This window comes from Schistocerca americana, chromosome 8, assembly GCF_021461395.2.
Source record: "Schistocerca americana isolate TAMUIC-IGC-003095 chromosome 8, iqSchAmer2.1, whole genome shotgun sequence".
Taxonomy (NCBI): domain Eukaryota; kingdom Metazoa; phylum Arthropoda; class Insecta; order Orthoptera; family Acrididae; genus Schistocerca; species Schistocerca americana.
In genome coordinates this window covers 253579677-253597841 of record NC_060126.1, presented here as the reverse complement: position 1 = coordinate 253597841, position 18165 = coordinate 253579677, and the positions used below count along the sequence as shown (strand labels likewise).

The 18165-nt window shown below is 40.5% G+C and overlaps 1 protein-coding gene across 1 annotated transcript in view; it reads left to right on the top strand.

Moving 5' to 3' along the window:
• The window catches only part of LOC124545160 (guided entry of tail-anchored proteins factor 1-like), a 115630-nt gene that overhangs the window by 66070 nt on the left and 31395 nt on the right, over positions 1-18165 (top strand). The window contains exon 2 of the mRNA XM_047123994.1: positions 8845-9010. Within this exon, the coding sequence (XP_046979950.1) occupies positions 8845-9010 (166 nt within the window). The remainder of the gene's footprint in view (positions 1-8844; positions 9011-18165) is intronic.

Here is an 18165-nt window from a genome sequence, read left to right as displayed (position 1 = left end):
TGTTGCCATCTGTCAAGAGATGGTGTGACTTTGGCATCGCCACTGTTCCTCCCGTCATGGGAATAAGCTCTGGGTTATTAAGCCTCTCTCAGCGTCTTGGATGACCACCTTTTGCCCCTCCTACCTTGAGGTCATTTTAACTACATTGCGTTTTGGGCACTGTCTTTTTAGCCATCACCATTTGTTAAGTCGTGCTCCCCCAACACTTTGTGCACATTGTGCCCAACTTTTAACTGTCCACATTTCCTGATGGAATGCCTTTTTTTTACCAGTTATGTTCCTGTTTGAATTTGTCATCTGAGATATCAGCTGTTTTAGTGAACAACGAGCGGGCTGCCGACCGCATTTCACTTTTTATCCATTGTAGCAATACGGCGAAGGCCATTTAATTTTTAGTTCTGGATCTCTATTTCTCTATTAAGTATTTTATAAACCTTTCTCCAAGTCCCTGGCACATACGACCCTAGTTGTTTTTGTGCCCTAAAACAAAACAAAACTGAACTGGAGAGAAATACGGAAGTCCTTATTTTTTTTGTCTATTTATGTCTTCATTTACCCTTGAGATCTCAGAGTTTGTCAGGGAAAAATGCTAAAACATGTCTGGAAATCAGGGAATTTCACTTGGGGAAACCTGTGGCAACCCTGATGAGTCTCTGTGTCAGTGCCATTGCTTTTGCCGGTAGGTCTTCTTTGGTTGCTCAAACTATCAGTCTTGATAGGATTGGAAATCTCTCTACCATTCACTCACTCACTTTGTTCAGTGTAAAACATTTATTTATATGTTCATTCATTCATTGATTCACGCGATCAGGCCCAGTGGTCTGCGCGCCACCACGGTTAGAGCTCTCCATCTGTCTCTGTCTTCTGCTATCTGTCTCCTGTTTTCCATGACTTCCAGCCACAACAAGTCTTCTTTCACTCCATCAGTCCACCTCGTTCTAGGTCTTCCCACTGGTCTGCTGTTTGACGGGATCCAGTCCATTGCAGTTTTGGGCCACCTTGTTGCCTTCATTCTAACTTCATGTTCAGCCCATTGCAGTCTTTTGCTTTTCATCACTCCCAAGATGTTAGACTGCTTGTACAACTCTTCTAATTCTGTGTTATGGCATCTTCTCCATTCTCCAGTAATCTGATCTCGGACTGTTCCAAATATTTTCCTGAGGACCTTCCTTTCAAATGTAAGCCCTCGGTTAAGGTTTTGGTTTTGAATGTTCCAGGTTTGAGAACCATAAAGTACTACTGGCATTATTAATGTCTTATACAACCATAGCTTTAGTTGTTGAGAGACACTTCTACATGTCTAGAGAGTGATAGCATCTGTTTCTCACCTGCAGTCATGCTTTTGTCTCTGTTTCAGTTGATGTTACTTCTGTAAAAATTGATCCGAGATATTTGAACCTTTCACATGCTTATACCTGGTGTGGTTCACAATTAAATCTTGAGAGTTTTGAATCTTTCTTCCTATGGTTATATACTCAGTCTTTTCAGAGCTAATTTGTAGACCAATGCTAGCTGCCATCAACTCCAAGGTCTGGATACTTTTTTTCAGATCTTCTTGAATGCATGCTAATGGTGCAATGTTGTCTGCATAGGCCAGATATGTAATGTGTTCATTGCCAATTTGAATGCCCTGGAAGTTTTCTTTGTTAAAATCCCACATTTCTTTCTCAAGGGCCAGGTTGAAGAGGACAGGTGATAATAGCCCATCACTTTGGTGTAGTCCTGTTGCAACTTGGAAGCTTTGTCTTTTTCTTGTGCACCTTAACTTTAAGTTTTGTGTCATTTAGGCATACCTCTACCAGTTTGACCAATTTCTTTGGCATACCAAGCTCTGTCATAGTTCTAATCAGGCTAGGTCTATGTATACTTCCTGCCTTCTTCAACTCTACAAACAGGAGCTGTATCTCTCGGCTGTATTCGTTCATTTTTTCACGGACTTGTTTTAGGACAAAAATCTGGTTCGTGGTTGATTGCATGCTTGAAAACCTCCAATTATGTCTGTTGCTAGAGGTTTTATTTGATCTAATAGGCAGTTGGAGAAGATCTTATAACAGATGTTGAGTAGCGCATGCCTCTATAGTTGTCACATAATGATTTGTCTTTCTTTTTGTATATGGGGCATATCACAGCTACCTTCCATTCCTTTGGTATTTCATGTTTTGCCTAAATTTGCTCGATTAGCTTGTGGATTTTGAAACAGAGGATTTTGTCTCCAGCCTTGAGAAGCTCAACGGAAATTCCGTCCTCTCCTGGACTTTTACCATTCTTAAGGTTTTTTATTTGGTTCCTTATCTCTTCAATGATGGGTGGAGGATATTCTGAGTCTACTGTTACTGGGTCATCAAACTCGAGTAGTTCGGTCAGCTCATCAGAGTTTAATAATTCTCTGAAGTATTCCACCCATCTTCCCCCAATGTTTTGATCTTCTGTTAACATTCTTCCATGGGCATCTTTTATGAGTTCGTGTTGATGGTATGTCCTTCCTTTAAAACTTTTCACTTTTCTATAAAGCTCTTTATACCTATTTCCATGAAAGTCTTGTTGAGCTTCCTCCATGATGCTTTTTACATATTTTCTCCTTGCTTTCCTCATGGTGGCTTGTGTCTGCTGTTGTATTTCTTCGATCTTTGATTTTTATTCTTCCTGCATATTACAGGGCTATTACAAATGATTGAAGCGATTTCATAAATTCACTGTAGCTCCATTCATTGACATATGGTCACGACACACTACAGATACGTAGAAAAACTCATAAAGTTTTGTTCGGCTGAAGCCGCACTTCAGGTTTCTGCCGCCAGAGCGCTCGAGAGTGCAGTGAGACAAAATGGCGACAGGAGCCGAGAAAGCGTATGCCGTGCTTGAAATGCACTCACATCAGTCAGTCATAACAGTGCAACGACACTTCAGGACGAAGTTCAACAAAGATCCACCAACTGCTAACTCCATTCGGCGATGGTATGCGCAGTTTAAAGCTTCTGGATGCCTCTGTAAGGGGAAATCAACGGGTCGGCCTGCAGTGAGCGAAGAAACGGTTGAACGCGTGCGGGCAAGTTTCACGCGTAGCCCGCGGAAGTCAACGAATAAAGCAAGCAGGGAGCTAAACGTACCACAGCCGACGGTTTGGAAAATCTTATGGAAAAGGCTAAAGCAGAAGCCTTACCGTTTACAATTGCTACAAGCCCTGACACCCGATGACAAAGTCAAACGCTTTGAATTTTCGGCGCGGTTGCAACAGCTCATGGAAACTTGTTTCCAGTGATGAAGCAACATTTTTTCTTAATGGTGAAGTGTTTAAACCTCCTCTACCAAGAAATGTGCCAGAACTGCGAGCTTGCATCAACGATGCTTTCGAACTCATTGATGGGAACATGCTGCGCCGAGTGTGGGAGGAACTTGATTATCGGCTTGACGTCTGCGGAATCACTGAAGGGGCACATATCGAACATTTGTGAATGCCTAAAAAAACTTTTTGAGTTTTTGTATGTGTGTGCAGAGCATTGTGAAAATATCTCAAATAATAAAGTTATTGTAGAGCTGTGAAATCGCTTCAATCATTTGTAATAACCCTGTACTTTGTATCCACAGTAATTTGGCCCATTGTCTCTCCCTGATGGCTTCCTCACACTCCTCATCAAACCACACTCTTTTTTCCCTTAGTTCACTTAGGGATTACTTCTTGGACTGTTTCTTTAATGGTCTCTGCAATCGCCTTCCAGTTCTGATCTTCCACAGTATATCCTTCCTCATCATTCAAAGCCTCAAAACAGTTTGTCAGTGCCATCTTGAAAGTTCTTCTTATATTATCTTTAATCATACTCTCCTGGTAACATCAAGTGACTGTTTGCATTCTTTTGTACTTCCTGGCTCTCCATATTGTTTTCATCGTTCCCCTGACAAGGAAGTGGTCTGATCCACGTTCTGCGCCTCTTGCCCTTTTGACATTTTGTATCCACTTCTTTATTCTCGTCTCTACAATTAGATGGTCTATTTGTTTCACTGTCTTCCCATCTGGAGAAACCCAGGTTTCTTCATTTATTCTCTTCCTGTCGAAATCAGTACTACATATAAACAAGCCTTTTGCAGTCCCAAAGCTAACCAGCCTAGTGCCGTTATTACTGCTCTCATCATGTAAACTGTGCTTTCTGATGGTCCTCGTGAAGGCTACTTCTTTCCCTATTTTTGCATTAGTTTTGTAATGTTCACTTGGTACATTGTCTAAAACTGTTTCTAATTCCTCATAGAAAATATCTTTTTTGTTGTCATTGCTTTCTTCGTTTGGGGCATGACAATTTACATATGAGAGTAGGACAGGTTGGTAGCTCATCGCCAACCCGCAACCTGGAGGACCAGGGTTTTTCATTTGGGGTTTCCTCCTGTAGAAAGATTGGCTTCTCCATGCCTGAGATCTTTTTGCCGTTTTGTACATATATCAGGGAATGACAGGAAAGTGATATGCTGAGGACAGGTTTGGGATAGAGAACGGCACTGATAGGTCGTTGTGAGACACACTTTGTCTGGCTCCTCCCCTTTGGCCTGTCTGGCTTGGGTGATCCTGCTGGTAGCTATGCTACCGCTGGCGTAGCACTCCAGATATGGAGCACGCAAACCTCCTCGCCCACACAAACAGTGCTATATTAAGGTGGTATTCCCTGAGGAAGTGTATTTATTTATTTATCCATTCAGGGATCATCTTACATACAACCTATCATTGCTCAAAAAATATTCTGGATTAATTTGTAGATGTGAGAATGTTCCTGAATTAGCATGGCATATTGTTGATTGCAGTATATGTCACAGTGATACGAACTGAGGAAAAAAGCTCTCAATACTGTGGGCTTTGCACCAATAACTTTTTAGATTGTTTTGGAGTCTAAAAATGCTCACTAAGGCTTATAAGTCACCAAAAGGCACTTGGTCCCACTGAGATCCACATGGAGTGTCTTGACTACAAAATATTATGTATCTGATTTGTAGAGCCTTGTCTTTAATTTTGAATACTTTGTTTTGGGCCTAATTTGTCACATCTTTGTCATAGCCTGCCTGAAAGTCAATAGCAGGAAGGACCAGAGTTTTACCTACTATATGAGTTACCCAGTATTGGGGTTGTGGCTACATTTACATTTTGCTGGAGAGAAGCAAATGTTTTGTCACACACGGGTGATCTTTGGAATGGTATCCCAGCTGTAGCTCATTTAGCGGAGTCATCATGTTGGCTGTAACCAAACATAATTCTGTCAGTCACATATCTTTTACACTGAGAATGTGACTTACATATTTAGTTTGGCTGTGGAAAAACATACACATAATACAATTGCACTTTAATCTAGCTTGTAATGAGCAGACATAGTCCTTAGATTCAATGATGGGTTCTGCTAATGAGTGCCTGTGGCAACTTATATTGGCCAGGTAATTAGAGTAATGTGTTAAATGCGGTAAGGACTTCTGAAAGATAATGGGTGCACTCTCTACCTCAACTAGTGGTTTTTGTATTATTGTAAACATAATGATGTGTTGACTAGTACCATTAATTTACATTTGTCATCCAATTAGAATTACAAATGTGCATCTTTCGATCAAATTTTTGAAAATTTTTTTCTGCGAGCTTGCTTGGAAAGTAGTTGTTTTGTATGGGAAATGAGGTAGGTGTCAGTAATGTTTTGTAAAGAATGAAGGGCCACCAAACAGCTACATTTTTTGAAGACCAGTTTTGGAAAATCGTGTTTCTGCTATCAATATTGTGCGAGGAAGGAAATATTATTATGTCAATAATAAAAGGTACAAAAATACATACATTTTTAATATACACACACAGCATTGATTTAGTGCTTACTGTCCATTACAAAATTGATTACACAACTTGGATTATACAATTGTGAACCCACTTCTAGCATCTACCATGCAGTGCTTCAAAATAAATGTCAGTAATGTAATGAGCTTGTGCCATAAACTTTAATCATGTAACCTTAAGGACCCATTTTGTTTTGTCTCAAAGACTATAGGAGTTGCCATCAGTATAAAATTTGGGCCTTAAACTGAAAAGCTGCAAAAAGTATTTGTGGCTTGTGGCCATGTTATGAGAACAATAGTTGATTAACATGATACTTTTTTGTTTTTTAGCTACCGTAGAAAATTTCCATTTGATCTACATCTACCTCTACATCTACATGACTACTCTGCAATTCACATTTAAGTGCTTGGCAGAGGATTCATCGAACCACAATCATACTATCTCTCTACCATTCCACTCCCGAACAGCGCGCGGGAAAAACGAACACCTAAACCTTTCTGTTCGAGCTCTGATTTCTCTTATTTTATTTTGATGATCATTCCTACCTATGTAGGTTGGGCTCAACAAAATATTTTCGCATTCGGAAGAGAAAGTTGGTGACTGAAATTTCGTAAATAGATCTCACCGTGACGAAAAACGTCTTTGCTTTAATGACTTCCAACCCAAAACGCGTATCATATCTGTCATACTCTCTCCACTATTACGTGACAATACAAAACGAGCTGCCCTTTTTTGCACCCTTTCGATGTCCTCCGTCAATCCCACCTGGTAAGGATCTCACACTGCGCAGCAATATCCTAACAGAGGACGAACGAGTGTAGTGTAAGCTGTCTCTTTAGTGGACTTGTTGCATCTTCTAAGTGTCCTGCCTATTAAACGCAACCTTTGGCTCGCCTTCCCCACAGTATTATCTATGTGGTCTTTCCAACTGAAGTTGCTCGTAATTTTAACACCCAGGTACTTAGTTGAATTGACAGCCTTGAGAATTGTACTATTTATCGAGTAATCAAATACCAACGGATTTCTTTTGGAACTCATGTGGATCACCTCACACTTTTCATTATTTAGCGTCAACTGCCACCTGCCACACCATACAGCAATCTTTTCTAAATCGCTTTGCAACTGATACTGGTCTTCGGATGACCTTACTGGACGGTAAATTACAGCATCATCTGCGAACAACCTAAGAGAACTGCTCAGATTGTCACCCAGGTCATTTATATAGATCAGGAACAGCAGAGGCCCCAGGACGCTTCCCTGGGGAACACCTGATATCACTTCAGTTTTACTCGATGATTTGCCGTCTATTAGCACGAACTGCGACCTTCCTGACAGGAAATCACGAATTCAGTTGCACAACTGAGACGATACCCCATAGGCTTGATTAGAAGTCGCTTGTGAGGAACGGTGTCAAAAGCTTTCCGGAAATCTAGAAATACGGAATCAACTTGAGATCCCCTGTCGATAGCGGCCATTACTTCATGCGAATAAAGAGCTAGCTGCGTTGCACAAGAACGATGTTTTCTGAAACCATACTGATTATGTATCAATAGATCGTTCCCATCGAGGTGATTCATAATGTTTTTTTAATACAGTATATGCTCCAAAACCGTACTGCAAACCGACGTCAATGATATAGGTCTGTAGTTCGATGGATTACTCCTACTACCCTTCTTAAACACTGGTGCGACTTGCGCAATTTTCCAATCTGTAGGTACAGATCTATCGGTGAGCGAGCGGTTGTATATGATTGCTAAGTAGGGAGCTATTGTATCAGCGTAATCTGAAAGGAACCTAATCGGTATACAATCTGGACCTGAAGACTTGCCCATATCAAGCGATTTGAGTTGTTTCGCAACCACTAAGGTATCTACTTCTAAGAAACTCATGCTAACAGCTATTCGTGTTTCAAATTCTGAAATATTCCATTCATCTTCCTGGGGAAGGAATTTCGGAAAACTGCGTTCAATAACTCCGCTTTAGCGGTACAGTCATTGGTAACAGTACCATCGGCACTGTGCAGCGAAGGTATTGACTGCGTCTTGCCGCTTGTGTACTTTACATACGACCAGAATTTCTTCGGATTTCCTACCAAATTTTGAACAATGTTTTGTTGTGGAACCTATTAAAGGCATCTCGCATTGAAGTCCGTGCATGATTGGCATGCTCTGGTAATCAAACAGTTCAAATTTGTTGTTTGTTTGAGATAACTGTATGGGTTCTAAGCTTCTTCATTTAGCAATATAGCCCCTGCATTTGTACTGTTGTGGAACTTAATCATGTTGTTGTGAGTTAGAAGCACTATTTACAGTTGATTGGGCTTATCACTGCCTGGATAATATAGAATTGTCAAAAAAGATCATATCCATTTCTTCTAGGTTCTGTGTTTGAATCTGCATTCTATAGTTGCTGTGACATTACATTAGCTCTACACCAAAATTTTGATAACTGCTGCACATTGTGTGGCAGCGAGGGCTTGTTGATGTTGTATGAAGCTCAAAAGAATCAGGGCATGACAGATAAAAAACAAATCTGTGGAACTTTCGCCTTTGAAAATATTGATACTGAATTTGCTAGTGTGTGTTTCTAGTTAATTTGCATTCTAGTTAATTAGCATTATAAGATGGCAAGACACAGCAGGATATCAGCTGACTAGTTGGTTTGTTCTGCTGGTGTCAAAGACTGCTTTATTCTTGATCTGATGTTCAGATGAGGAAGTGGGTAAGTATCAATGACTACGTGAATAGAATTCAAAAACACTTATTTTTTGTGAAACCTATCTGTCTGTATTCAACACTTGTTCAAATACTTGTGCAATAAAGAACATGATTTATGATAAAGAACCTTACTAGTTTGGTGATTCATGCCTGTTTTGTCTAGGGTGTACTTTAATTGAGGCATACTTTAACATGTATTCATATACCACAATAGATAAATATTTAATCTTTTTTATTCAGTACTTACATTTTACAACTATAACAATAACAATGAGCTTTACAGGACATTACTATATTCCTCATATCATCAGCCTCATTAATAATCATTTCATTTAACAGCTGTTGTCCTGTATATGTGTTGCATCAGCACATGAACGGGAACTCAAGACTGAAGAAGCACATGTAAAAGCAGAGTTAGCAACAATCTCAATGATTGATGAATTTGCGAAATATGCTCGAATGCAACGTAAACTTAACAAAATTCAGAATGAATTGAAAACTGTAGGTAAGTGTTCAATATATAAAGAATACTTGTCTCTATTTTCTGTGTATTAAGAAGAAGGATATTATTTGAGACGTTCTACTCAGTATAGCAGTTCTTTTTCCCTACTCCCAAAGGGAATGTACTTCTTATTAACATATTTCTTTCTGTGCTTGAGAAAATTGTCAATTAGCAAACTAAGTCATATAATAATTATAGCCTTAAGGCGAAATACTGCAATATTTCAATACACTTCACAATATTGATAGAGGTATGTATTGTATCTGTCTCCACTTGAGACAGCTCCCATAAAAAGTTAAAAAGAAACTTTAGAATAATACTGTTGTTTTTAATTAAAACTTTGTGTGTGGTAAATCACATCATGTGAGGAATCCTTATATATGTGGAATGAGTCAAGATATAGTTTGTCACTAAGACACAGCTATTAGAAACTGCCTCCGTAGACTGCAGCAGTGATGATTCATTGATGACAAGTAGCTTATATTATATATTAAGGACAATGGTTATACTCTTATTTAAACCTAAAAAGATCACAAACTTTTGCCTTTCATATTTAGAACGACAGCCTTTACTTTGGAGATGGAAAAATGAGCAGCTGATTTTCCAGTTACAATATATAGTTGTTGCTCATTTATTGCTATAAACATAACAATTATATGAATATGCTGATACCTTCAGTCCAAAGATTAGTTTGACACAGATGTTCAGACTAGTTTATCTTATGCAAGCCTCTTATCTTTGCATAGCTATTGCAATCTACAATAATTTGAAGGTGATTAGTGTATCCAAGTCTTGGTCTCCCTGTAAAATTTAATTCCTCGCCATCACCTCATTCAATTTGACAACATTCCATTTCCCCCCATGAACCATGGACCTTGCCGTTGGTGGGGAGGCTTGTGTGCCTCAGCGATACAGATAGCTGTACCATAGGCGCAACCACAACGGAGGGGTATCTGTTGAGAGGCCAGACAAACGTGTGGTTCCTGAAGAGGGGCAGCAGCCTTTTCAGTAGTTGCAAGGGCAACAGTCTGGATGATTCACTGATCTGGCCTTGTAACAATAACCAAAACGGCCTTGCTGTGCTGGTACTGCGAATGGCTGAAAGCAAGGGGAAACTACGGCCGTAATTTTTCCCGAGGGCACGCAGCTTTACTGTATGATTAAATGATGATGGCGTCCTCTTGCGTAAAATATTCCAGAGGTAAAATAGTCCCCCATTCGGATCTCCGGGCAGGGACTACTCGAGGATGTTGCTATCAGGAGAAAGAAAACTGGCGTACTACGGATCGGAGCGTGGAATGTCAGACCACTTAATCGGGCAGGTAGGTTAGAAAATTTAAAAAGGGAAATGGATAGGTTAAAGTTAGATATAGTAGGAATTAGTGAAGTTCGGTGGCAGGAGGAACAAGACTTCTGGTCAGGTGCCTACAGGGCTATAAACACACAATCAAGTAGGGGTAATGCAGGAGTAGGTTTAATAATGAATAGGAAAATAGGAATGCGGGTAAGCTACTACAAACAGCATAGTGAATGCATTATTGTGGCCAAGATAGATACGAAGCCCACATCTACTACAGTAGTACATGTTTATATGCCAACTAGCTCTGCAGATGACAAAGAAATTGAAGAAATGTATGATGAAATAAAAGAAATTATTCAGATAGTGAAGGGTGACGAAAATTTAATAGTCATGGGTGACTGGAATTCGGTAGTAGGAAAAGGGAGAGAAGGAAACGTAGTAGGTGAATATGGATTGAGGCTAAGAAATGAAAGAGGAAGCTGCCTGGTAGAATTTTGCACAGAGCACAACTTAATCATAGCTAACACTTGGTTTAAGAATCATGAAAGAAGGTTGTATACATGGAAGAACCCGGGAGATACTAAAAGGTATCAGATAGATTATATAATGGTAAGACAGAGATTTAGGAACCAGGTTTTAAATTGTAAGACATTTCCAGGGGCAGATGTGGACTCTGACCACAATCTATTGGTTATGACCTGTAGATTAAAACTGAAGAAACTGCAAAAAGGTGGGAATTTAAGGAGATGGGACCTGGATAACCAGAGGTTGTATAGAGTTTCAGGGAGAGCATAAGGGAACAATTGACAGGAATGGGGGAAAGAAATACAGTAGAAGAAGAATGGGTAGCTTTGAGGGATGAAGTAGTGAAGGCAGCAGAGGATCAAGGAGGTAAAAAGACGAGGGCTAGAAGAAATCCTTGGGTAACAGAAGAAATATTGAATTTATTTGATGAAAGGAGAAAATATAAAAATGCAGTAAATGATGCAGGCAAAAAGGAATACAAACGCCTCAAAAATGAGATCGACAGGAAGTGCAAAATGGCTAAGCAGGGATGGCTAGAGGACAAATGTAAGGATGTAGAGGCTTATCTTACTAGGGGTAAGATAGATACTGCCTACAGGAAAATTAAAGAGACCTTTGGAGATAAGAGAATCACTTGTATGAACATCAAGAGCTCAGATTGAAACCCAGTTCTAAGCAAAGAAGGGAAAGCAGAAAGGTGGAAGGAGTATATAGAAGGTCTATACAAGGGCGATGTACTTGAGGACAATATTATGGAAATGGAAGAGGATGTAGATGAAGATGAAATGGGAGATACAATACTGCCTGAAGAGTTTGACAGAGCACTGAAAGACCTGAGTCGAAACAAGGCCCCAGGAGTAGACAACATTCCATTGGAACTACTGACAGCCTTGGGAGAGCCAGTCCTGACAAAACTCTACCATCTGGTGAGCAAGATGTATGAAACAGGCGAAATACCCTCAGACTTCAAGAAGAATATAATAATTCCAATCCCAAAGAAAGCAGTTGTTGACTTACGTGAAAATTACCGGACAATCAGTTTAATAAGCCACAGCTGCAAAATACTAACACGAATTCTTTACAGACGAATGGAAAAACTAGTAGAAGCCGACCTCGGGGAAGATCAGTTTGGATTCTGTAGAAATACTGGAACACGTGAGGCAATACTGACCTTACGACTTATCTTAGAAGAAGGATTAAGGAGAGGCAAACCTACGTTTCTAGCATTTGTAGACTTAGAGAAAGCTTTTGACAATGTTGAGTGGAATACTCTCTTTCAAACTGTAAAGGTGGCAGGGGTAAAACACAGGGAGCGAAAGGCTATTTATAATTTGTACAGAAACCAGATGGCAGTTATAAGAGTCGAGGGACATGGAAGGGAAGCAGTTGTTGGGAAGGGAGTAAGACAGGGTTGTAGCTTCTCCCCGATGTTATTCAATCTGTATATTGAGCAAGCAGTAAAGGAAACAAAAGAAAAATTCGGAGTAGGTATTAAAATCCATGGAGAAGAAATAAAAACTTTGAGGTTCGCTGATGACATTGTAATTCTGTCAGAGACAGCAAAGGACTTGGAAGAGCAGTTGAATGGAATGGATAGCGTCTTGAAAGGAGAATATAAGATGAACATCAACAAAAGCAAAACAAGGATAATGGAATGTAGTCGAATTAAGTCGGGTGATGCTGAGAGAATTAGATTAGGAAATGAGACACTTAAAGTAGTAAAGGAGTTTTGCTATTTGGGGAGCAAAATAACTGATGATGGTCGAAGTAGAGAGGATATAAAATGTAGACTGGCAATGGCAAGGAAAGCATTTCTGAAGAAGAGAAATTTGTTAACATCGAGTATAGATTTAAGTGTCAGGAAGTCGTTTCTGAAAGTATTTGTATGGAGTGTGGCCTTGTATGAAAGTGAAACATGGACGATAAATAGTTCGGACAGGAAGAGAATAGAAGCTTTCGAAATGTGGTGCTGCAGAAGAATGCTGAAGATTAGAAGGGTAGATCACATAACTAATGAGGAGGTATTGAATAGGATTGGGGAGAAGAGAAGTTTGTGGCACAACTTGACCAGAAGAAGGGATCGGTTGGTAGGACATGTTCTGAGGCATCAAGGGATCACCAATTTAGTATTCGAGGGCAGCGTGGAGGGTAAAAATCGTAGAGGGAGACCAAGAGATGAATACACTAAGCAGATTCAGAAGGATGTTGGTTGCAGTAGGTACTGGGAGATGAAGAAGCTTGCACAGGATAGAGTAGCATGGAGAGCTGCATCAAACCAGTCTCAGGACTGAAGACCACAACAACAACAACAACATTCCATTTATCTTATAACCTCTTTTCAAGACTCTACCCCTTTGCTATCTTTGGAAGAATTACAATGTTATTGGCAAACCCCAAAGATTTTACTTTTTCTCACAGAACTTCAATTTTCTATTTTATGTTTTTTCTTGGTTTTCTTTACTACTTGCTCAGTATACAGGTTTAATAATGTACCGGATAGGCTACAAATCTGCTTCCCTTTCATGCTCTTAGGCTCTTATAGCTGCAGTCTAATTTCTGTACAAAATGTAAATAACGTTTTGCTGCCTACATTTTGTGCCTGCTATCTTCAGAATTTCAAAGAGTGTACACTGGTACCTATTTCTTTCTGTTTGTATGGAGACAAAGTTATAATGAACATAATTTATTCCAGTGATGAGTCCTTATGCAATTATAGCTCATTTTTGTTTAATGAATACCTTGTTGACCTTAGGTTCATTGCTCCATGCGATTCTCGTATAAAGTTAATTAGATAGTGATAGTACTCAAAGGAAGCTAGTATTTTTTCCACAGTGGTGAGAGATGATTCTATAGTCAAAACACATTGAACTGGGTTTTAATGGCCAGCATTCAGTTTGGTTGTTCCATTTTGATTTGTTGTCTATCTTTACACTAAGAAATTTTACACATGCAAATTGTCTGTCTGGTGAAGTATCATCTGGTGACTAAGAAAATCTTTATTTCTGGGACCTTTGACCTCTGTGTTTACTGTGCATTTATACGAGGTGGATTTTAGTAAGAATAAGTCTTAAGCTGTTCGTTGTTAGCCGGTAGGCAATATATGCAGGAGAGGAAAAGTTCTGAATCTCATTGAACATTAAAAATATTATTTCTTTTCTCAGTTGGACATTATTTGTACTTCTCTATTACTCTCTTTTAATGTCACATGCTCAATATTTATTTCACTATAATATTGTATTGATATACTGTGCAAAAGTGCAAGACCAAATGCAAAAGTGCAAGGCCAAGAATGGCGCAATAATTATGCCTGGGAAGAGTCAGTTACAATACTTCCTTTGTAGCGAACATATCAGCACTTGATTATGTACGATTCACATGTATTGTCATTGCTGTCACTACATGCTGCAAAAAGAAAAGCAGGAGGGAGCAGCTATAGGCAAAAAAGTGGCATGGAAAGTGTTCTACATATGGCCATACTACCACACTAAAAGAAATTGCAACACAGCCAGATGACTGTTGGAATTTTTTAAGGATGAAAGAGAAATCTTCCATCAAATTGGTGAACTTTGTTACACCATCTATGCACAGAAAAGATACTGTTCATGCACTCATTGGATTTCACTTTCCACAATGCTGGAAGTGATCTATAAATCTGAAATTTTTGTAGGGGACTGGTTGTTAAAGCTGTAATGTATTTCTGCAATAAATAACTAAGGCTTTAAAACAAACAAATAAGCAGTTGCAGTGTTATTTCCTTGAGCTTAAACACTTTTGTCAAATGTTTCTACACTTAATTCTGAGTAAGTATTAAATATATAATCAAGCTACTCACAGCTGCTCTCAGTGGCAACAGACTGTCTGTCCTTGGCTCAAGCAGTCCTTCTGCACTGTGTTTGCAGTTACAGGCCCCATTGTTTATGCCTGACCAACCACAAATCTGGTTTGTAGTCTTGAAAAACACAGTAACTGACCTACGGGCATGCTCTGCTTATAGCAGCGTACAGAGATAGACACAACGAACACATATGTCAACCCACAACAACCATCAGTTAAGAGCAGCAACAAAGAAAACATTGTGACTTCATCCGAGCTGTTACAAATACATAGAAGCTAAACGTGCTTGTGGTGAAACCTGAACCTCCAGCATGTAATCTAGAAGATCTTCCATAGTTAAAGAATAATTGCCATGGTAGTAAATCTACTCTAAATGCCACGAAAAGAAGTATGAAGTTGGAAAAAAGAAAAGGAGCCAGTACAAGGTAAAAACCAAGATTTAACAATGTCTTCCACGGAAAGGGAATTGGAACTGTTAAAATGGAAATAGAAAAATTTCAAAGGGGAAGGGCTTATCTCTGAAAATCATGTGAGGTCAGGGTTGCCACAAGTTCTGGAAATAAGGGAATTTAAGGGAAATCATTGAAATATCAGGAAAATTTGAAAAAAAAAAAAACATTGGAAAAATCTAGTTTTTATCTCAGTAGATGAAATGGTTTGTTTAGTGAGATGTCATGCATAGTCACTGGCTGGGCGCAGCTGAGTATGTGAGCCACTTCCCGAATCCCTCATTCTTATTGCTTCTTCCCTTTCTGCCACTCCCCTCAGCTTTCAGTCAGTGCTGCCACCACTTCTTGCTGCTAGCCTGGCAACTGCGGATGAGAGGCAGGGAGGTGTCAGGAGAGGTTTGTTTGGATATGATTCTCAGAGACTGTTGATGCAGCGGCCAGAGACAGCGGTCATGTGTGCATGAGTTGTGTCTGAATGATTGTGTGAATGTGTGTGTGCTCTCATTTTCTGACAAAGGCTATGGCCAAAAATTTAGTTGTGAGAGTGTGACTGTCTTTTCATGTGCCTGTCTGCAGCTCAGTAATCATCTTTACGGTGAGTTGCAACCAATCCTCATTAGTATCGATTTTCAGAGTATTCACACAAGTTATCTATTGCATGGATTGATCACTTCAGTATCATTTTGTCAACATGGTGTCTGTGACATGTAAGTAGCTGGCCACATCAGTGGTCTTCTATGACAGGCCAAAATAGCAGGCCATTTCTGCGGGTATCTCTATCAGATCGGGCCTGCCAATCTGAAGCCCCAAATTTCCCACTAATGTGCAGGCCCTGCCCATCAGATCTAATCTCAACAATCTGACTGCAGCCCAGGTCTATTTGTGTGTGGTGTAATGTGCCAGATTTTCGTGGTTTATCCGTGGACTCAGGACTGCGGTCCTCCTCGGCAGGCCAGAGGCCACATGTAATGCATTTCAGGAATTGCAGCTGTCTCACCGCAAGAACATTGTACAGTGTGGCATTTTATAGACATTTTATTTATTCTAGTACATTTTGGCACTTTGAAAGTAGATTATACACACATCAAAAAAAGTATTGCATCAACCCGGTTCCCAGAACTCCTGAAGATAAGAGTTGGATATTGTATCACAGACACAGTCCCTTTGACTGTTTAGAGATGTCACTAAACCTTCCCCAAGGTGTAAACAACCATCTATGAAATGGAGGGGGTGTAACAGCCAATAAGTTCCAATCATTCCACCAGGAAGGGGTACACGGCTCGTGTTGTCTGTAGTTCAACCATGCCTAGACGGTCAATACCAAGGTTCGATCACATCTGCATTATTACTTTCTGCCAGGAAGGGCTCTCAGCAAGGGAAGTGTCCAGGCATCTTGGAGTGAACCAAAACGATGTTGTTTGGACATCGAGGAGATACAGAGAGACAGGAACTGTCGATGATATGCCTCACTCAGGCCACCCAAGGATGCAGTGGATGACCGCTACCTATGGATTATGGCTCGGAGGAACCCTGACAGCAGTGCCACCATGTTGAATAACGCTTTTTATGCAGCCACAGGATGTCATGTTACGACTCAAACTGTTTGCAATAGGCTGCATGATGCGCAACTACACTCCCGACGTCCATGGCAAGGTCCATCTTTGCAACCACGACACCATGCAGCGTGGTACAGATGGGCCCAATAACATGCTGAATGGACCACTCAGGATTGGCATCACGTTCTCTTTACTGATGAGTTTCGCATATGCCTTCAACCAGATAATCATCGGAGACATGTTTGGAGGCAATCCAGCTAGGATGAACGCCTTAGACACACTGTCCAGTGAGTGCAGCAAGGTGGAGATTCCCTGCTGTTTTGGGGTGCCATTATGTGGGGCTGACGTATGCCATTGGTGGTCATGGACAGCACCATAATGGCTGTACAATATGTGAAAGCCATCCTCCGACCGTTAGTGCAACTGTATTGGCGAGGCATTCATGTTCATGGACAACAGTTCGCGCCCCCATCTACATCTACATCTACATTTATACTCCGCAAGCCACCCAACGGTGTGTGGCGGAGGGCACTTTACATGCCACTGTCATTACCTCCCTTTCCTGTTCCAGTCGCGTATGGTTTGCGGGAAGAACGACTGTCTAAAGCCTCCGTACGCGCTCTAATCTCTCTAATTTTACATTCGTGATCTCCTCGGGAGGTATAAGTAGGGGGAAGCAATATATTCGATACCTCATCCGGAAACGCACCCTCTCGAAACCTGGCGAGCAAGCTACACTGCGATGCAGAGCGGCTCTCTTGCAGAATCTGCCACTTGAGTTTGTTAAACATCTCCGTAACGCTATCACGGTTACCAAATAACCCTGTGACGAAACGCGCCGCTCTTCTTTGGATCTTCTCTATCTCCTCCGTCAACCCGATCTGGTACGGATCCCACACTGATGAGCAATACTCAAGTATAGGTCGAACGAGTGTTTTGTAAGCCACCTCCTTTGTTGATGGACTACATTTTCTAAGGACTCTCCCAATGAATCTCAACCTGGTACCCGCCTTACCAACAATTAATTTTATTTGATCATTCCACTTCAAATCTTTCCGCACGCATACTCCCAGATATTTTACAGAAGTAACTGCTACCAGTGTTTGTTCCGCTATCATGTAATCATACAATAAAGGCTCCTTCTATCTATGTATTCGCAATACATTACATTTTTCTATGTTAAGGGTCAGTTGCCACTCCCTGCACCAAGTGCCTATCCGCTGCAGATCTTCCTGCATTTCGCTACAATTTTCTAATGCTGCAACTTCTCTGTATACTACAGAATCATCCGCGAAAAGCTGCATGGGACTTCCGACACTATCTGCTAGGTCATTTATATATATTGTGAAAAGCAGTGGCCCCATAACACTCCCCTGTGGCACGCCAGAGGTTACTTTAACGTCTGTATATGTCTCTCCATTGATAACAACATGCTGTGTTCTGTTTGCTAAAAGCTCTTCAATCCAGCCACACAGCTGGTCTGATATTCCGTAG